General features: G+C 47.3%; 1 protein-coding gene across 1 annotated transcript in view; it reads left to right on the forward strand.

Moving 5' to 3' along the window:
* Positions 1–22,144, forward strand: part of UTP20 (UTP20 small subunit processome component) — a 1,022,377-nt gene that overhangs the window by 201,137 nt on the left and 799,096 nt on the right. Inside the window, exons 15-17 of the mRNA XM_086919130.1 lie at positions 4,412–4,517; positions 4,955–5,105; positions 20,665–20,727. Of these exons, the coding sequence (XP_086775256.1) occupies positions 4,412–4,517; positions 4,955–5,105; positions 20,665–20,727 (320 nt within the window). The remainder of the gene's footprint in view (positions 1–4,411; positions 4,518–4,954; positions 5,106–20,664; positions 20,728–22,144) is intronic.

A 22,144-nucleotide genomic window follows, 5' to 3' on the forward strand; every position in this document is an offset into this window, starting at 1 on the left:
CATAACGCATAGTGAGGCTTAACACTTGAACGTTCCGCGGATGAGGAACAGGTCCCAAAATCCGGTCTGTAGCCGGTCGGGGTAACTGATGGTACCGGCAATTTAACAGGAGTCCACCTCAATGGGGGTCTGTAAAATCGGATGGAGCATTGCGTTTCGTGCAATAGGGTGTACAGACTTCCAGTTGTTTTTTTAGCGGCCTTAAATATCCATACATTCCTTACTGTTGTTAGGAACTCTCTATTCTTCACAAGGTTTATTGGTATTCCTCTTAATAGACTTCACTTTACAAATGCTTACAGAAAGAAAGCTACAGATCTTCCTGCTTAAGGCTATGGATTGCCAACCATCTTCCCATCTGATTCCCCAGCCTTAAACTAACTTCTTTTACAATATAAGCAATCTGCTAATCTTTGAGAGCTGTTTGCAAACTGTTCATAGTGTAAGTTACAAGAAATTTGAACTTGCATCACAAAATTTATGCTCAAGGATGTTTGGAATCAGCCTCAGAATTCCATCCAAATATTTGATAGGCAGGACCTCTGACCTCCTTGCCAGAGACCCAGCTCCCCACCCGAGCAGCTCCGCTAACTGAACCTTCGCTGCTGGTGCCCATCCTCTTCTGACACCAGTAGTGGTTCGAGGCTGCTGCCTCGAACCATTACTTCCCCTGCTTTCTCAGGCAGAGTATTTGCTGTTTCGTCTTGCCTTAATTGTTTTTTGCTCATACTGTCTTGCCTTAATTGTGTTCTTCCATTTGTATTTTGCCTCATTTTGCCTTGGTTTTGCTCTCTCTCTTTTCCCGTTCCTCGTTCTCTCACCGTATTTTCTGTTCCATCCCTGCCTCCAGTTCTCCCTCCCCCACCTCCCAGCGGCACTTCCCACCCCCTTCCCCTATATAATGGACCCTTCACCAAAGTCAAGCACGTCTGCCCCCGTCGGGGACCCGACTGCGACCAGCTCCAGAACCCCTTTGATCTCCTACTATCCACTGCCACAACTCAGCAGCCCTCCTCGTACTCAACCCCAGAAGAAATAACAACTGCCAGCAGTCCACTCAGACTCACAACCCATGGCCAGTTCTCCTGCCGCCATTGCCACCAGACCTTCACCACCACCCTTGTCGCCACCACCACTGACATCCTGAAGTGCATCCTCCTCAACATGCGCTCCAAGCAGACACGCCATAGAGATCTGGAACCTCCTAGACACACTCTCGCCAGATGTTGCCTTCTTCACAGAAACCTGGACCACCTCAGCCTCCGCCATTGCCATCTCGGATGGATACACGATCCAGAGGAAGACCACCCCAACCACCCGGGAGGATGGATCGCCAATGCGCAGAAGAACTCCCTCCACCTCGAGCAACCCCTTTTCTGCTGCCGAACACCTGCATTTCCAGGTCCAGACCAGCCCCAACTCCACACTCTGCGGCACCCTCGCCTACAGACCCCCGGCCCCCCTCCACTTTAGCATCCACCATCACCGATCTCATTGAACCCCATGCCAACGCCTCCATGGATTACATACTTATCGGAGACCTGAACTTCCACCTCGACATCCCCTGAGACCACAACTCCACCACCCTCCTTGACAACCTCGCCAACATCGGACTAATAAAACTTGTCACCACGCCCACCCACAAGGCAAGGCACACCCTCAACCCCATCTTCGTTAGGGAAAAGAGAACCCTGCCGCACCACACAACCCACATGTACTGACCACCACTGCGTACACTTCCTCGTCAACAAAGCTAAACCTGCTCCGTGCTCTCTGCGAAGAAACTGGAGCAGAATTACTGTGGAGCAGCTAAACACCACCCTCAACCGCGCCACCCCCACTGCCACAACCGGCGTCAACCTCGCAGCGAGAAAGATTCACACCTGGATCTCCAGCTGCTCGGACAAGCTCGCCCGCTCCTACAGACAATGCCACAGGAAAGCCACCGCCGACCTCCACGAAGCCAGACGCACATGCAGACGCCTCAAGAAGAACTGCAGAAACAACAAAACGCTTGACAACCACATCAGCTACAAAAATGCCATGACGAAATACCACCAACACATCAGAACCACCAAAAGAATCTGCATTCACTACAAAATCCTCGCCAATGCCAGCAACTCCACGGAGCTCTTCAATGTCATCCAAGAAATCACCAAGCCCCCCAGCGAAGCCACAGACGTCACACCCTCCCAGGAATCTGCGACAAACTCAGATCGTACTTTCACCTTAAAATCACAAACCTCAACGACAACTTCAACAACCACACACCTGCCCCGCTAACCACTGTGCGCTCCGCCAACACCAGCCAGCCCACCATTGACTCCTGGGCACCGGTCACGACCAACGACACCGCCTCAACCATGAAAGGCATCCACTCGAGGGGCCCCCACGGACCCCATGTCCACCGCATATCTACCAAAGAGCATCCATTGCACCAGAATTACGATGCACCATCAACACCACCTTTGTGACCGGCACCTTCCCCGACTACTGGAAACGCGCAGAAGTGAGACCCCTGCTCAAGAAGCCCTCAGCAGACCCCACAGACCTCAAGAACTACCTGCTCTTCTCTCTCCTCCCCTTCATGGCAAACGTCGCTGAGAAGACTGTCAACGCACAGCTAACAAAGTTCATCGAAGACATCGGATTCCGCATCGAACACAGCACGAGACCACCTTACTCCTCACCACAGACAACATCCGCACACTCCTTGAACAATGCCACAGCGCAGCCCTGATCCTCAGCAGCATTCAACACCATCTCCTACTGCACACTCGCCGCCGGACTACACGACGCAGCCATACAAGTTACCACCCTTGACTGAATCCGCTCTTTCCTCGCCGGCAGAAGCCAATGAATCAGACTGCCACCCTTCCTCTCCGAGCCCACGAAAATCAACTGCGGAGTACCCCAGGGATCATCACTCAGCCCAACCCTCTTCAACATCTACGTGTCCCCCCTCGCCTCCATCGCCCGACAGCACAGCCTCAGCATAGTATCCTACGCCAACGACACCCACCTCATCCTTTCCTTCACCAAGGACCCCACTACCACCAGACTCAACTTCCAGGAAGGAATGCAGGACGTTGCATACTGGATGAGCAACAGCTGCCTGAAACTCAACTCTGAGAAGACAGAAGTCCTTGTAGTCGGAACCACCCCGTCAGCTTGATTAACACCTGGTGGCCCACCGCCCTCTGCGGCCCTCTGACCCCCTCGGACCACACCAGAAACCTCTGCATCATACTAGACGCCTCTCTCTCCATGAACTAGCAGGTCAACGCCATCGCTTCCAGCTGCTTCAGCACCCTCTGCATCCTCCGGAAGACCTTCAAATGGATCCCCCCAGAGTCAAGGAAGATGGTCACCTGCTGGTTACACTCATAACCAGCAGACTGAACTACGGAAACGCCCTCTACTCTGGCATCAGCAACTCCCAAACTCCAGACGATACAAAACACAGCAGCCAGACTAGTCCACTGCATATCCCGACACAAGCACGTCAGCCAACACCTACGCAACCTTCACTGGCTCCCCTTCGAGAAGTCCCATTCAAGATACTCACCCACGCCTACAAATGCCTACTCAACACAGGACTCCAATATCTCAATGAAAGAATCGCCTTCCACATACCCATAAGAAACCTCCGCTCCGCCAACCTCGCCCTCGCCAAAACCCAGCTCATCCGTAGAACCAGAACAAGGGGAAGTGACTTCTCCCATATTGCTGCCTAGACCTAGAACGAACTCCCTATCGACCTTAGACGCACCCCCTCCCTGATCACATTCAGGAAGGCTCTCAAGTCCTAGCTCTTCGATTGAATGGAACTGCTGCTTACATTTCCCTGATTGATTTGATTGATGTACTGGAATTGTCATTTGTTAAGTTCTCCCGTCTGCTCATCTTCACACAATGTCAACCAATGTTAATACTGATCATGTGAATGTACATTACTGTATTAAATCAATGAGTAGGGCATCATGGCCCCTAACCCAGTCTCTGTGGGTAAACAAAATAAACAGATTTGTAATACTCTGTTCATCACAGAACATTTCCTAAAAAAAATCTATTCATATATTTTGTTGAACCATCATTTGTTGAAATTCTATTCATATATTTTGTTGAACCATCATTTGTTGAAAAATAAAATATGGCTAATCCAGTGGTGGTAATGTCAAGGTAAGCGTAATAGTCATGGCTATGTTAGGGCTGGACTTAGTGATAGAATGAAAGGTTATAAGATTAGGTTGAGTTTCTGACAAACATTTTAGAAACAAAACTTTTAAAATATTGTCAAAAGAAGGGAGAGGTTCCAATGATACATCTTTGATCACAGCAGGGAGGAGCAGTTTCTGTTTCCAATACTTTAATTGTGTTTGTAATGTGTTTTGTTTTTTATATCTTATAGGTAGCTTGTTTGTGGCCTGCCAGGCAGTGAACGTACTTCTTAGTTTAGATGAATCTTCAGACATTCTTCAATTGGTACCTTCAGAACATGTTAAGAACTTGTTAATGTAAGTAAACTCTAGCAAAACTTTTGTGCCACAAGATTTCTGTTTGAAAGTCTCTCTTCCCTTTTTTCGAGTCCATCTAGTTTTTCTAGGCCTGTTTTTCATACTAACGCCTCTATAGTACCACCCCACAAGCACCACAATTTCTTCTTCATTTATTTGTCCCTTCTGAAGTGTACTGGTTTAGTTTGACATCTTAGGCACCCTTGAGTAATCAATTTCCTTCTCCAGCGCCCTGATGAGCTGGCATTATTGAGAGCCAGATGTTGCCATGAATCTGACCTTTAATTGTGAGTACTGTTTTGTTCCATTTTCTTGACAGTATGAAAAATCAAAGTAAAGTTAGGAACAGTTTTATTCTTTTGAAACACAATCGAAAATGTATGTGTTTGTGATGACTTTTCATATTACAGTTACCCTAATTGATTGTTTGGTTACAGGCGCTTTCCTTCAGAGCCCTCGGTTCTGCTGATGGCTGATCTCTATTACACAAGATTAGTTCTTTGTGGCTGCCATGAGCCACTGTCACAAGCAAACCTAATGGAAATATTCCCCGTACTGCAGCAAAATATTTCAAGCAATTTATCAAAGGTGAGATCATATCTTTTTGCTATTGTTGAAGGCATAATTCTAATTGGTGCAATTATGCAAATATATGTTTTTTCTTAATACAGTTCTGTGAGAAAGTGGCTCTATATATACTGGACCAGAATAAGGTACAGTGTGTATAGAGTCCACAAACCCCAGAGGACAGTGTAAAGCATTTGCTGTACAAACTCAGTCAGCAAATGGTTTCACACACTCAAAGACTGAACTCCAGGCCAATTGTTTTTATATCAAAGATATAGTTGTTTTATTCCTAGAACCAACAGGTATCAAAATATGCTGTTCTCAATAAGAGAGGTTTCAGATGAGTACTTTGCAGAAAGGCAATAAACTTTGTAAACCCAATAGGAACAGGGGTTGCAGTAGGCAACACAAGTCTACATATAATTTAGCATGGAGCTAAATGGATTTTCTTATATAAACACAATTGATTACTTTGTAGATTACTTTGGTAATTCCAGGACTGGCTCCTAGATTCAGTCCTGGGGTCTAAGCTGAAAACAGTTTAGCAAAAACGTTTTAGGTATTGCACTGATTTTTCAGGAATAAAAAGCTATTTTAAAAGTTCACACTTAGAAACTTTTCAACAGAAATCTGGTAATGTTATCCAATGGGAGAAAATTCAGGTTGCAGATAAAGTATGATCTCGTTACTTTTGTAATCCAGTACTGGGCTCCTGGGGCCAGCACTGTGGTCTCAACTTAAAACAGGTAAGTAATTACGTTTCAGTATTTCGTATGATTTTTAAAGAATATTTCTAGTTTTCAAAAGTAGACACTTTGAAGAAATTTAATAGAAAAGCAGACAATGGATTCCAACGGAGAAAATACAAGTTACTAGTAAACCCGATAGGGATTACTTTTGCGGTTCAGTACTGGGCTACAAGGTACAGTACTGGCTTCTCTCCTGATCACAGGTGAGTACTTCGGAATTTGGATGATTTTATATGAATATTTTAGGTTTTCAATAGTAGACTCTTCGAAGATTTTTCGAGTCAACCCAGTCACTGTTATTCAATGGCAGTTAAGTGAGTTACCGGTTTCCAGGTGAGTACTCGGCTGGCAAGGTTAAGGTTCCTGGCATAGACTCAGGGGTCCCCCAGGGTCAGGTAGGTACAGTTGGTTCACCCTCAGTGGCGCAGGGGCGGTCGGGTGCTGAGGTAGTTAGGCCCAATGTTATCCAATGAGGGCCAGGGGGCCTCCGGTTGGTGGCTGTTGGCTAGCAGGCCACGTGGCTGTGGGAGCTCGGCTCCTGGTCACTTGCTCATGGCAAAGGGGGAAGTCGAATAGGGTACAGGTTGCACTGCCAGGGGCACTCGGGCGGCTGGGTGCAGGGTGCTTTTGAGCCGTCGGGCGCTCAATGTGGGAACAAAGACTGCAGACTCAGGAGGGAGTTTCTTCAGGTGCGACCACCACTTCGAGAGGTAAGTTGGGATCCTGGAGAAGTGGTAGGTACCCCAAAGGGAGGCATAGGGGGTCGCAGGGCACCGGGTGCAGGGGTGTCTTTGGGTGTCAGGAAATCTTACTGCAGGCTCAGTATGGTTTGTCGAGGAGGGTCTTTGGGCACTGGACTTCGGGTCCCAGTCACTAAGGGGGACGTCCTCGTGGTCTTGGATCACTCTGGCACGGGCCGGTCTCGGCGGATTCAGAGTGGGCTGGTCCGGAGCTTCCTGGCTGGCACCGGGGGGGTTGTTGCAAAAGAGCCTCTGCTGATGTTAAAGCAAGAAGTAATATCTCTGCTAGAAAAAAAGTGCAATAGAACCAGTTCCTCTGCACCAACAAAACAAAGGGGTTTACTCCCTATATTTTCTTATCCCAAAGAAGGATGGCTCTCTAAGGCCTATTCTGGACCTCAGACCGCTAAACATATACATACAGTCAGACCATTTTCACATGGTCACACTCCAACAAGTCCTTCCTCTCCTGTTACAAAACAACTTCCTTGTTACTCTAGATCTCAAGGACACATACTTCCACATTCCCATTCACAAGGCTCACAGGAAGTATCTCAGTTTTTTAATGAACAGGCAGCACTATCAATTCAAAGTACTCCCATTCGGAGTCACAACAGCACCAAGGGTATTCACCAAGTGCCTAGCAGTAGTGGCAGCATATTTACGAAGACAGCACATCCATGTCTTCCTATACCTCGACGACTGGCTCAAAAAAGCCAGCTCATACAACCAGTGTGTGGAACACACTCATGCCACGATCCAACTGCTACACAACTTGGGGTTCACAATAAACCACACAAATTCTCATCTACATCCATCCAAAGTACAACAGTACCCCGGTGCTACAATAACACCTCAACAGCGCTAGCTTATCCCACTCCAGTAAGGATAGTCAGCATGCAAACTCTTCTCACAAAGTTTCAGCCACAACACTTCCTTCCAGCACGAGTGTTCATGCAACCCATAGGGATGATGGTCGCTTGCATTTTCATAGTGCCCCATGGAAGACTTCAAATGCGTCCTCTACAGGAGTGCTTAGCACGTCAATGGAACCAGGCTCAACGTCAATTTACAGACCTATTGTTGGTAAACGGTCGGACTCATCGCTCTCTGCAGTGGTGGAACACCAAAAACCTTTCCAAGGGATGACCGTTCCTAGAGCCAGTTCCTCAGGACGCATCGCTCTCCGGCTGGGGAGCTCACCTACTGCATCACACCACGAAAGGCAGGTGGACACCGCAACAAAAGTTACTCCATATCAATCGCCTGGAGTTATTAGCTATATTCCTATCACTGAAAGCAAGAGCAAGTATCAAACAAAGCTGTGTTAGTCCGCACGGACAACATGACAGCCATGTATTACATACAGAAACAGGGCGGAACACACTCCCTGCAACTCTCTCAACTAGCAGAAAACATGTGGCGGTGGGCTGTACCTCAAAACATATTCCCTCTATCCCAGTATGTTCCAGGAGTACAAAATACCATAGCAGATTTGTTAAGTCGTCAGACACAACAGACCCACGAGTGGGAACTTCATACGCAAGCTCTTCAACCATTCTTTCAGATGTGGTGGGTGCAACAAATTATTTAATCTGGTTACTTCCTAGAACTAACATCCACCCCCTCAAACATACCACCCAAGCAGCGTTCAATGTCACAAGAACATTTAACACTGCTCAGACAGGAGGTAATATCCCTCCTGCAGAAAAATGCAATAGAAATATCCCAAGGATGCCTACTTCCATATTCCCATCCACACAGCGCACAAAAAATATCTCAGATTTGTGCTAGACGGGCAGCACTACCAGTTCAAAGTGCTCCCATTCGGAGTCACAACAGCGCCAAGGGTGTTTACAAAATGCCTAGCAGTAGGAGCAGCACACTTAAGAAGACAACATACTCCTGTCTTCCCATATCTAGATGACTAGCTCATAAAAGCCAACTCATACAGCCAGTGTGTACAACACACTCACGCTACTATTCAACTGCTTCAGGACTTGGGATTCACAGTAAATCACACCAAATTGCATCTGCAACCCTCGTACATACAACAGTATCTCTGCGCTACAATAAACACCCAACTAACACTAGCTTATCCCTCTCCAGCCAGGATAACAAGTGTACAAACTCTCCTAACAAAATTCAAACCGCAATACTCACCCGGGCGGCGCAATACCATAAATAGGTATGTGTAAACAGACGCGCAGCGGATGCGCGCAGCGGACGCGCCGTAGACGCGCCGGAGGTGCGCCAGAGGTAAGCCTGTTTGCGCCCGTTCGCGTCTCGGACGCGTCCGGTGCAGTGCATAGGGCTGCTTCTGGCACATCGAGCTCTCCGACGGACCTGCTGGTATTTCCTTTCGAGAACAGGGGAGGAGCACAATCTCAGGTTTTTTCCTGTGGACTTCTGAATGTACGCTCCCTAGTTAAGCATTATGCGGAAATTGCCCTGGTAATAGAATCCTCCCATCTGGATATTCTGTTTGTGACCGAGACTTGGATCACATCAGATTGCGAGGTAGAGCTCGGGTGGGCGTGCCCACCTGGATATCTCGTGAGGCACGTTCCTCGTACCTCTGGTAGAGGAGGAGGAGTCAGATGTATTTTTAGAGACTCAATCTCCCTCCTACCGCTTGTGCTAAAGGAAATTCAGGGATTTGAGCTCATGGGCTTTTCTATCGGGACCCAAGGTGGTACGTGGATGGCTGGCCTATAGTGTTATAGACCACCCTCGTCAACTACAGCGGCCCTTCAATCCCTGGTCGACCTGATATATGATCTTTCAAACTCCCACTCTAAGTTCCTTGTCTTGGGCGACTTTAATCTGTGGCCCTCTGGGCCCCACGACCTTGCCTTTCGAGAACTCTGCCAAGCGTGTGAGAACATTCAACTTGAACAACTTGTCCTCTCCCCCACCCACACGAAGGGGCATACACTGGACTTGGTGTTTGCGGATAATGAACTAATCTCAGTGAAGGACATTTTAACCCAATGCTGGACCGACCACTCACTGATCCTCTTTACTGTAGCTCAGCCGGCCCTATCAAAACCAGTTAGTTCGGGGAGTACTACATTCAATCGATCATGGACTCGCCTGTTAAAGGAGATTAAGCAACCTATGTTCCTGGCCCGAACATTTGAGTTAAAGAACAGCGTAGGTGAGAGCTATGATGCCCTCTGTCAGCAAATCTTAACAACCTTGGACGAGGTAGCACCCTTACGGAAACTGAAGGACAGATCCAGAGGGACCAATGGTTGGTTCACCGAGGAACTCGGCCAGGTGAAGCTACGCTGTAAACAAGCAGAACGCACATGGAGGAAAGGGTATTCAGAGCAGGACAGGGCCACCTATAAAGGCATCTTACTGGAATATAAGCTCCAGTTAAGAAATGCCAAAGCCAAATTCTTGGAAGAGACATTGGCAAAGGCATCGAATAAATCACAGACCCTGTTCAAATTGGTAAAGAGCTTAGCCAATCCTACATGTGCCATACCATCTCCACCGGTGTCACAGGAGCTTTGTGACTCTCTAGCCACAGCTTTTGATGACAAAATTAGGAACATTCTGAAGGGCCTTGAGGGTTCTATGCAGCCTATGCCATCTGGTTCTTGTCCCTCTGTGTCCCCCGGTCACCCGGCTTCTGAGTCAAGTATGAACAAGGAGCCTGCCTGTCAGTTGCCGAGTTTTCCAATACCCTCGCTGGAGGAGTTTTGTGCTCTGGCTAACTGTGTATCATCTGGCTCTCCTCTTGATCCCATGCCGCACAAGATCTGGAAGGCCTTCCAGGACGAGCTGTTTCCCCCGCTCCACTCTATCTGTTGCCAATCGTTAGCTACTGCATCTGTACCAGACTGCTGGAAACTGGCTATTGTAACACCTTTGCTAAAAAAGGCTACTTTGGACCCCCTCTGCCCAGCCAATTACAGGCCTATCTCGCTGTTACCATTCGCGATAAAGATCTTAGAGAAGTGGGTTACGAGAGCCTTGGCCATCTTCCTGGAATCCAACTCCAGTCTGGATGTAGCTCAGTTTGGCTTCAGACCGGGCCACGGTACTGAGACTGCTCTGGTTACCGTGTTGAATGATCTGCGAACGCGTGTCGACAGGGACAAGTCAGCATTTTTAGTACTGCTTGACATGTCGGCCGCGTTCGACACGGTGAACCATGAGGTCCTTCTGGGCCGTCTCGGTAATGCGGGAATAACGGGCTCAGCACTAGCCTGGTTATCATCATATCTGGATAACAGACAACAGGCAGTAACATTACCACCGTTCCGCTCTGCCATACGCCAGGTGAACCAGGGTGTCCCCCAGGGTTCGGCGATAAGTCCGATTCTTTTTAATCTGTACCTCCGCCCCCTGATACAACTTATAAGATCTTTCGGTATTCAAGTCATCAACTACGCCGATGATACCCAATTGATTTTTTCTTTTGAGGGTTCAGAGGCAGTGTCGAGGGACACCTTCCATCAGTGTATGTCGGCCACAGCAAAGTGGTTGCAAGCCAATTCACTCCAATTCAATGGCACAAAGACGGAGATATTGCACTGCTCTTCTGACCGACTCCCTCGCCCATTGCCGGAAGATTTTTGGCCTAGCTCCATTCCAGGCTCGGTGGAGGTAGCAGACTCTGCCTGCAATCTGGGAGTCATGTTCGAGTCGAACCTACAATTGGACGTCTCGGTGAACAGGACTGTTGGGACATGTATGGGCTTGCTCCGTGCTCTACGGAAGATACTGCCGCTTCTCCCGCGGGATGCCAGAGTAGAAGTAGTGCGTAGTACCATCCTCAGTAGGTTAGACTACTGTAACGCACTACTTCTAGGAGCCCCAAAGGTTTTGATCCATAAATTACAGAGGGTTCAAAACATGGCGGCTAAACTAGCCCTATCCCTACCTCGCTCGGCTTCTTCTGCCGGAGCTCTGGCAATCTTACATTGGTTGCCGGTCCAGCAGAGGATCTCCTATAAGGCTTTGTGCCTGGTTTTTGGAGCACTGCATGGTCAAGGACCAATACCATTGCAAAATCTTTTTTCGTGGTATCAGGCTGCCAGACCTCTGAGATCCGCCTCAGCGTTCCTAGTGAAAGTCCCAAGAATAAACAGAGTGAGAATGGGCGGCCGCGCCTTCAGTTTCACGGCCGCCACAATGTGGAACACTCTACCTCTAACACTGAGGAGCAGTCAAAATTTGATTTTATTTAAAAAGGACCTTAAAACCTTTCTCTTCCCTAGAGCAGAATAAATTGTAGAACTGATGGTGGAACTGATCTCAGCGCCAGGATACCCGCTGGGTGACAGCTGCGCTTAATAAGCATTAAAATACATACATACATGCATACATACCAGCTCGAGTGTTCATGCAGCTCATAGGAATGATGGCATCTTGCATATTTGTAGTACCTCACGCAAGACTGCAAATGCGTCCACTTCAAGAGTGCCTAGCACGCCAATGGAACCAGGCTCAAGGTCAACTAACAGACCTAGTGTTGGTAGACGGTTGGACTCGTCGTTCTCGTCAATAGTGGAACACCCAAAAACTTTCAAAAGGGCGACCGTTTCTAGAGCCAGTTCCTCAAATAGTCATGACAGCGGACGCATCGCTCACCTACTGCATCACACCACTCAAGGGAGGTGGAAACCGCAACAAAAGTTACTCCACATCAACCATTTGGAGTTGCTAGCTGTGTTTCTAGCCCTAAAAGCATTTCAAATTCAAGTGTCAGGCAAAGCTGTCTTAGTCCGGACAGACAATATGACAGCTATGTACTACATAAACAAACAAGGGAGAACACACTCTCTGCAGCTCTCTCAGTTAGCACAGCAGATATGGAGATGGGCTATACCACTAAAGATCTTCCTCTTAGCCCAACACGTCCCAGGAGTACCAAACACTATGGCAGATCTGCTAAGTCGACAAACACAGCATATCCACAAGGGGGAACTTCATCAGCAAGTTCTTCATCCGTTCTTTCAAATGTGGGGACAACCTCAGATAGACCTCTTTGCCACCCACGAAAACGCAAAATGCCCAAACTTTGCCACCAGATACCCACACCCATTGTCCAAAGGCAATGCGATATGGATGAACTGGTCAAAACTATTGCGTACGCTTTTCCTCCTCTCCCACTACTTCCGTTAGTAGTACGCAAACTACAAAAACATTCCCTGACGCTCATTCTAGTCGCTCCAACTTGGGCCAGACCACTGTGGTACACCACGCTGTTGCAGATGTCTGTAGTACAACACCAAAAACGAAACCTATCTCCACGCCTATTAACACAGAACCATTGAGAGATCAGACACCCAGACCCAGCTCAGCTCAACCTAGCGATCTGGCTCCAGAGGTCATAGAGTTTGGTTACCTCAACCATCCTCCAGAATGTATGAACGTTATCAAAGAAGCTAGACGTCCCACTACTAGAGCATGTTATGCTGCTAAGTGGAAACGGTTTGTCATATACTGCCAAAACAACCAAATAAATCCTTTAGACGTGTCTATTCAACACATCATAGGATATCTATTACACTTTCAAAAGTGTAATTTAGCCTATACATCTATCAGACTACACCTCACTGCCATTGCATCATACTTGCAAAATAGACAACTTCTTTCTCTTTTTAGAGTACCAGCTATAAAAGCTTTCATGGAAGGACTCAAAAGAATAATTCCTCCCAGAACGCCACCTGCACCAGTGTGGAACTTAAACATTGTTCTCACAAGATTAATGGGACCTCCCTTTGAACCATTACGTAAATGTGAATTGCAATTCCTAACCTGGAAAGTAGCTTTCCTAGTAGCAATTGCTTCTCTCAGAAGGGTTAGTGAACTACAAGCATTTACCATTCAAGAACCCTTTCAGCAAATGCATCACAACAAAGTGGTTCTTCGTACTAATCCTAAATTCCTTCCTAAAGTCATTTGACCATTCCACCTAAATCAATCAGTTGAGCTGCTTATATTTTTCTCGCAGCCTCAAACAGTCGCAGAAAGAGCTCTACACACCTTAGATGTCAAAAGAGCATTACTGTACTTTATCGAAAGGACGCAAACTTTTCGTAAGAAAAAAAAACGTTTTGTGTCTTTTTCACCGCCACATAAAGGCAACCCCATATCAAAATCAGGGATCGCTAGGTGGATTGTTAAATGCATGCAAATATGTTACCACAAAGCCAAACGTACATTAACAATTCCTCCAAAAGCCCATTCGACAAGGAAAATAGGGGCTTCATTGGCATTCTTATGGAACATTCCCCTAGATGATATATGCAAAGCAGCTACATGGCTTACACCGCTCACATTCACAAAGCATTACTGTGTAGATGTGCAAACTAAACAACAAGCCACTGTGGGCCAGGCTGTACTAAAAACACTGTTTCAAACAACTGCAACAGATACTGGTGGTCACCGCTAGGTGTGGGTACTGCTATACAATCTATGCATAGTGTGTAATCTGCAGCTCATATGCCTTGAACGGAAAATGCTACTTACCAGTATGCATCTGTTCTTGGCATGTAGAGCTGCAGAGTTACACACGCCCACCCGCCTCCCCGGCTACCCTTGTGTGTTCCAGTATTATCTTAATTAGATACAGATTACATGGACATCCTTCCTTTTCTTGCAAAGCTCCATCATTTGCCTAATGGCGAAAAACATCTGAGGATGGAGCCGATGCCCATGCGCAATGTGGTCCAAAAGAGGAGTCACCTATCTTGTGACTTCCAAAGAACTTTTCAGGACAACAACAAACTGCAAACATCCGGGCCCAACACTAGGTGGCGATCTATGCACAGTGTGTAACTCTGCAGCTCTACATGCCAAGAACAGATGCATACTGGTAAGTAGCATTTTCCATTCCTGTACTATGCAATAGAGAAATAATGCCATACGTAGCGCCAGTCATGTACTTTGCAATAGAAGAAATAATGCAATGCGTATCACTACCACCATGCCCTGTGCAAGGAAGAAACAAAGCAATGCGTCACGCTACAATCATGTACTGTGCAATGAAGAAATAATGCAATGCTCCATGTTATAATCATGTGCTCTGCAAGGGAAAAATAACGCAGTGCGTAGCGCCCAAAGTATACAGTTAGTCAGGCACAAATAAGGTCAGCCGTCATACGACAGTTCTATAGTTTGTTAGCAGCAATAATGCAAAGTGTAATACAACAGTTTAGGTACTCCGTTAACAGTGCCCCCAATATGGATCAATGATGAGACATAAGTACCGCTTCTCACTCCGACCCTAGTACTGCTCCTCCTTGGGCCAGCACAGACCTAGATCCGAGCGGAAGCAACAGGCTCGTGCAGCTGACATAAGCAAGAGGCCGAGAGAGTGTCCCTCCGAGCCCGCACCCCACCCCATGTGTTGATCCAGTTTACCTGGGAGGGCGCGACGCCACTCTCCTCTCCTCCTTCAGCTACTTGGACCTTGATCCAGTCAATGGGCACGGCGAACTCGGGTCGGCTGCTCGGCTTCTCCAGGGCTGCCGGTCGGGCTGCTGCTGTTTCACTCTGAGGGCCCAATGACCTGGCCCTCCTTCCGGCCGTCTCAGTGGACACCGAGACCCGCCCTCAGCACTGTGGAGACTTACTTCGAATAGGGTGCACACACCATCCAGGCACTCCTCACTAGCGCCTCTGGTTGCACATCGACACGCACTCTGCACGTCTGAGACTCGCCTCTTCTCTGATGCACACGATGACCAGGCGCTCTTCACCAACACCCTGACTTGCACCACGACACGCACCCCGCGCATCCGACACTCACGTCTTCACTCAGTGCACACAACAACCAGACGCTCCTCAACAACCGCCTGGCTTGCACCACTACACGCACCCTGCGCGTCAGAGTCTCACTGAGTCTCCCAAAGCACACAAGACTAGGCGCTCCTCACCAATGCCTTGGCCTGCACCACGACATGCACCCTGTGCGTCCGAGACTCCGCTTACTCCTGCGTGCCCACAATCACAAGGCACAACTTCTGAGGGCCTCAAGCTGCAAAAGCACACGCACACCGCATTGCTTCGGACTTCTCCGGAAACTTTTATGTTCCTGTGTTTTCAAACAGGGAGCCAGCTCACATCGGGCCCTTGGGGTTCAAGACACAGCACAAAGCACAGTCTTCGTCAAGCAGGGGGACCCAGCGCCTCCAAGCACAGTCCCAACAGCCTCTTCCTTGGTTGGAACAGCAAACTGCAGACCAGCCCCAGATCACGAAGCAAGGATTGGTCTTTCCACAGCAGTCTCTTCAGTTGCTCGTTCTTTAGCAGAGGTTCCTCTTGACCACGAAATGGGTCCAAGCCTTTTCAATCTCAATCCATTTCTGTTTTATTCCAGCATTCAGGGGTTTCAGCTCTCATAGTTATACCCCTTAATGTCTTTGAAGTTTGTTTGTGCTCAGGGTCCCTGACCCTCCCTAAATCAGTTCTGGGTGTCTGTGTCACCTTCCTCCCTTTGATACTGGGGGTCTGGATCCTTAATCACTCAGCAGGAGTTGGGCCAATTGGTTTCTAGCACCAGCCCAGGCCTTTTCACCTCCCAGGCTTCTCCTACCCATCTCTCCAGATGCAGGGCAGCCTGGTGCCATCTCAACCCTCCCTGGGTCAAGATCCCTCCCAGCTCCTCTCACCTCTCAGATCCAGACAATTAATCCACATTCAACAGAGACACACACAAATGCTTAAAGCACAAACCTCATCCACTTTCTAAAAGAGTGGTTTCTGAATACACAGTGACAAAACCATTTTCACAGAAAGATGTGTTATAACACTGTGAGTTCATACATACTAAACCTCACCTCTCCATTTTAAACTTATAGGAAACTAGAATTACAAACACAACACCCAGCCTCCCCCTTTCTGTACTATGGGCAGGATGGCCTTTCAGCAGTGGAAAACTAAATTGAGTGTGTTTCACTGTCAGGACAGAACACACACCTTAGTATATGTCCTGCCTTTTACCTACGCTGCACCCTGCCCAGGGGTTACCCAGGACCTACCACAGGGTGGGTGCCTCATGTGTATGCAAAAGGGAAAGTAAGGCCTGACAAGTGCTTGCACTTGTCAGGACAACATGCTAACTTAGCAAACTGCGCGCAGGCCCTACACTTCAGGCCAGAGTTCCCTTTTCTGCGCGCCTTTGCATTACTAGCCCTGGCACACACAGTGCACATCACTAGGGACTTTACTAGTAAGGCAAGCATACCAATCATTGCCAACCAATTACCATTACACTTTTGTGAGAAAGTGGCTCTATATATACTGGACCAAAGTAAGGTACAGTGTGTATAGAGACCACCAACCCCCAGAGGTATAACAGAGGTTAAAGTCAGGTGTGACATTACTCTCTTAAGTGGTAGCTTGGTCAAGCAGTAAGGCAGTACCAGAGGACAGTGTAAAGCATTTGTTGTACACACTAAGTCAGCAAAAGGTTTCACACACTCAAGAACTGAACTCTAGGCCATTTGTTTTTATATCAAAAGATATAGTTGTTTTATTTTTAGAACCATTAGGTATCAAAATATACTTTTCTCAATATGAGCACTGTCAGGTAATTACTTTGCAAGGAGGCAATAAACTTTGTAAACACAATAGGTGCAGTGGTTGCAGTAGGCGACACAATTCTAAACACGATTTAACATTGAGCTCAATGGGGTTTTCCACATAAATGCAGCTGATTACTTTATAGATGACTTTTGTAACTTCAGGACTGGATCCTGGATTCAGTTCTGAGTTCTAAGCTGAAAACAGTTTAGTAAAAACGGTTTAGATATGGCAAGGATTTTTAAAACTTGACACTTAGAAACTTTTCAGTCAAAAACTAGCAATGTTATCCAATAGGAGGAAATTTGAGTCACAGTTAAAGTGGGTTCTCGTTACTTTTGTAATCCAGGACTGGACTCCTAGGTTCAGTACTGGGGTCTCTACCTAAGACAGGTAAGTAATTATGTTTCAGTATTTGGTACGATTTTTAAGCAATATTTGTAATTTTCAAAAGTAGACCGAAGAAATTTCAGAGAAAAACAGTCAATGGTTTCCTATGAGAGAAATTTCAGGTTACTAGTAAACACAGTTAGGATTACTTTTGTGGTTCAGTACTGGGCTAAAAAGTACAGTACTGGCTTCTCTCCTGATCACAGGTGAGTACTTCGGAATTCGTTATTCGGCTGATTTTAGATGAATATTTCAAAACTTCACACTTAGAAGATTTTTTGAGTCAAACCAGTCAATGTTATCCTATGAAAGCAAAGTGAGTTATCGGTTTTCAGGTGAGTACTCGACTGGTGAAGTTAAGGTTCTGGGCATAGACTCAGGGGTCCCCCAGGGTCAGGTGGGTGCAGTTGGTAGACCCTCATCAGCACAGGAGCTGCTTGGTGCAAATGTAGTTAGGCCCAATGTTATCCAATGCGAGGCAGGGGGCCTTCGGTTGGTGGCTGCTGGCTAGCAGGCCACGCGGCTGTGCGAGCTGGGCTCCTGGTCACTTGCTCAGGGCAAATGGGCCAGTAGATCAGGACAAAGGGTGCACTGCCAGGGGCACTCTGGCAACTGATTGCAGGGTGCTTTTGAGCCGTCGGGCGCTCAATGTTCTTCATTGGAGATCTTGAAAAGGGAACAAAGGCTGCATGCTCGGCGACGGAGGATCTTCTGGTGCGACCAACACTTCAAGGGGTAAGTTGGGATCTTGGAGGATAGGTAGGCACCCAGGAGTTGGACACAGGGGGCCGTGGGGTGCCGAGTGCGGGGGGTCTTTTGAGGTCGGGAAATCTTACCCCCTGCTGGTCGCGGTTCTAGGGTTCCCTTGTCCTGAGGCTGCAGGCATCGTCAGGGTTGTCGAGAAGGGTCCCTGAGGCACTGGATTCCAGGTCAGAATTGCCGGGGTGACGTCCTCAGGGTCTTGATTCACTCCAGCACAGCACAGGCCAGGCTTGGCGGGTGCAGAGTGTGCAGGTTTTGCGGTTCCGGGCTGATGCCAGTGTTTTTTACTTGCTTTGAGCAGTACCACTGCTCGTGGGAGATCCAGGTAGCCAGAGTTGCAAGGCAGTCGGGTTCTCTGGGGTTTTTAAGGTTGCTGACCACTGGAGACGCCGGGGTTTACCAGAAGCAGGTTAGAAGGTCGACAGGCCGGTAGGGCTGGGGCCAAATCAGTTGGTGTCTTCCTCTTTTTAGCAGCTGCACAACACATCTTCTTGTTCCTTGATCTTCTTTGTTTCTTAATCTGGATCTAAGGAAAAAGGTTCAGGGTGCCCTGTGTACTAAATGTAGGGGCGTTACAGGTAGGGCAAGGGCAGGGACCAATGGATCCCTGTCCTGGGGTGGGTACACCCCTAGCCTGCTCCTCTCCTGTGGGAGGGGGGCAGGAGCCTAGCTGTGATTGGGCAGGGCTCCCCATCGTCAAGATGGCCGGAGCCCGGGGTCGTGCATCACCTCACCTCTCCCACCTGGGAGGTGGGTTTTGGCATAGGCTGGCACACCCGCCTTTCTGACGTAGGGTTTCCCGCCAGTCTTCCCGCCAGAATGGGGGTCGGAACTGCTGGGGGCCAGTTACTGAGTACAGCAAGTGGTCTAGAGAAGCTCACAAAGGCGGAATGCCTTTAAAGCTTACCCTGCCCATCCTGGGGGAGGAGGCTTGGCACCTCGTCCCAGGATGTGCTTTGTTGCAGGCCCAGGAGAGCAGGGCTCTCCACCCAGGGGTCCAACATCATGTTTGCTGTATGGCAGCCTCTCAGACAAGACGTGGATTGTAGGTTAGGTTTCAGGGGGCATCTCTAAGATGCCTCCTGTAGTGCATTTTACATTAAATCCCACACAGGCATCAGTGTGGGTTTAATGTGCTGAGAAGTTTGATATCAAACTTGTCAGCCTTCAGGGTAGTCATTATGATGCTGTCGAGTTCGTAATGACAACCTCCCAGCACCATAAACTCTTAATTGCATCACTGCACTTACAGTGCCCAGGAATGGCCCTGGGTATTGTAAGGGCACAGGGCTCAGGCACCTGTGCCCGCATTACTGGCATAGGGCACCCAGCTAGAGGGGTGGCTGATGTATGCCATAACGACTCTTCGTTTAGTTCTGCACCAGGACACTCAACCTGCAAGGGCAGTGTGTGTGTGTCAGGGTACAGGGCCCCTAAGGGTGGCACAATAAGTGCTGCAGCCTTTAGGGGTCTTCTCTGGTCACAATGCTTGGGTACCTAGGGTACCATTTACTAGGGGTTGACATTTTGCCAGAGATGCAAATTGGGTTTAGGCTTTAGTACGGTTTTTAGGGAAGGAACACAGGCCCTTGGTACCGGTTTGGCAAGGACCCAGGGCACACCAAGGAAAAGTGCATCAGGTATCAGGCAGAAAGTGGGGGGTACAGCAACAGAAACTCACTTTCTCACAACTTTACATAGGGAACACTTGCACTTTGACACTGATCAGCAGTGGAAAAGTACCCAAAGCATTTAACAGCAAAGGAGACAGAGGCAAAAAGTCGGGTAATCACGCCAAGATATGCTAGGTCTAACACAAGCGAGTTGCAAACCCTTTTTGGGACTGGGTAATTTGTTACCGACTCGCAAAGTAGGGTTTGTACATAGAACAGACCTATTTTGCCTTCGCAAACAGGCCGATTTCCCGTTTGCAACCACAGAAAACGGTCTTACATCTGGCCCCTAGTGACATACTTGGAGTGCTGCTTTACAAACAACAGTGCACCAATTCCACCAGAAAATTGACACATTTCCTAAAACATGCACTATTCTCAAGCTATTGAGATCAGCCATTAGGAGCTCCTCTTAGTATTGTTTGAATAATAATGAAGTGAAGTCACCTGAAAGTGACCAAAAACAAGCTTGAGAGGGAATATTACTTTGGCTAGGCTTTCTTCTGCTACCTTTCACCTGAGACCTGAACTGACACAAGCTGTTTCCATTCTCCCATCATTCATTGCGTCTTAATTGGCCAAGTATTTAAGAAAAGCTCTGATTCTGCTGGTCTAAGGCAAGGCAAATTGACGCTTTCTTACTGAATGTGCAGCTGTTGATTTGTTTGAGTGTGATAATCACACTTCACTGAATTTGGTTTCATCTTTCTTCCAGGTACGGCTTCTGGCCATAAGAATTCTAAACCATTTTGAAGTTCAACTTCCTGCAAATCTAGAGGTTTGTTGCATTTTATGATGATCTACCGTTGGCATGATGATTGATAACGATTGCTTATGGTCTGCAGTATTTTCAAATCTTATTACGTATCATTTCTGCAACTAAATATACATTGCATCAGCACTGGAAAGACATTTTCGATCCCACATAACAAACCAGTGACCCGTGCTGTGGAGAAGCCTCTGTGATTTTCTCTCGTTTGTTTGGTATAGCTAGTAATCTGTTCACGAAACAATATAGATGTCACACGTAGTTCCATTGTTGAAAGAGGCCCTAACGTACATTCAAGGAAGACGTCTGCATCATCACGTTGAGTAAAATAGTCTGACGCACCAGCAGCTGGCAGGTGAAAGCAAATAGTCCTGCCAACAAAGACTGTGAAAAGTTTCTGCGCTCTATCTACAAGAGTTGGAGACCAGCCTTACTGGAGGGGGAAATTCCACTGGTTGCTTGAAAGACTAGGAACTTAAATTATTTGAAATTTACTTTTAGAAGTTTGCTTTGGATATCAGTGTTTTTATTGTGACTTGCCAAATGCTTGTCTTGCACTTTAATCTGCGCAAACAAAGCAAAAATGGGAATATCAACTGTTTGCTAGGTAAACAGCTACTCAGCATACGTAGAATTATTAAATCAGTAGCTTAGTTTGAGTCCCACGGGAGCTACTTTGGCTGATAAGTCACTTAAAGTGAAAAAGAAAGGCAAGAGTCGAAGCCAAGGATTTTGTTCATATTTTATGTAAATATGGAATAACCACAACAGAATATCTCCTAGAGCCTGAGAGATGTATACTCTCATCCTTTCCGAGACTAGTACTGTTAGTTCAATAAATATAATGGGTTTGAGTAAGAAGGGCACTGCTGACTTTTTTTTAATTATTTGTGGGGTCGGGGATGAAGATCTGGACTATGTTTTCTAAAAAGCATGCTAATTTATTTGTATTTAGGATTTTAAAACACCTACTTATTTTGGAGTTTTATAAAGCACGGACACAGCTCAATGGGCTTCAGAATGCTTTACACAAGAGCACTACATGAGCACTTTAACTTTGTTACACAACTTTTCCTAATCGCAGGTTAGAGATTATGATTTATGTCCTGGGGGTAGGAAGAAGTAAGATGCAGTATTCCAGACGTATAGTTTGCCCCTTCGCTAGGCCGGAGTACCTGCCAAGGAGCAGCCAACAGGCCTGCCCAGGTTCATCTGCCCCCTATGTTTTCAAGAGCGAGGTGTTATATGTAGGAGTCCAGTGGAGTTGGCTCTCATATTTTTGCAGTTATACTATCAGTACTTTTTGTTTATCATGTAAACATCAACTCCAGGATTCGATTAAGTGCCATAGCATTTTAAGAATCATTCAGGAATGTAAAATATTTGGTAAATCATAGTTATACTATTCTGCCATTTTTTCCTGCAC

The sequence above is a fragment of the Lissotriton vulgaris genome, chromosome 1_1 (assembly GCF_964263255.1).
Source record: "Lissotriton vulgaris chromosome 1_1, aLisVul1.2, whole genome shotgun sequence".
Taxonomy (NCBI): Eukaryota; Metazoa; Chordata; class Amphibia; order Caudata; family Salamandridae; genus Lissotriton; species Lissotriton vulgaris.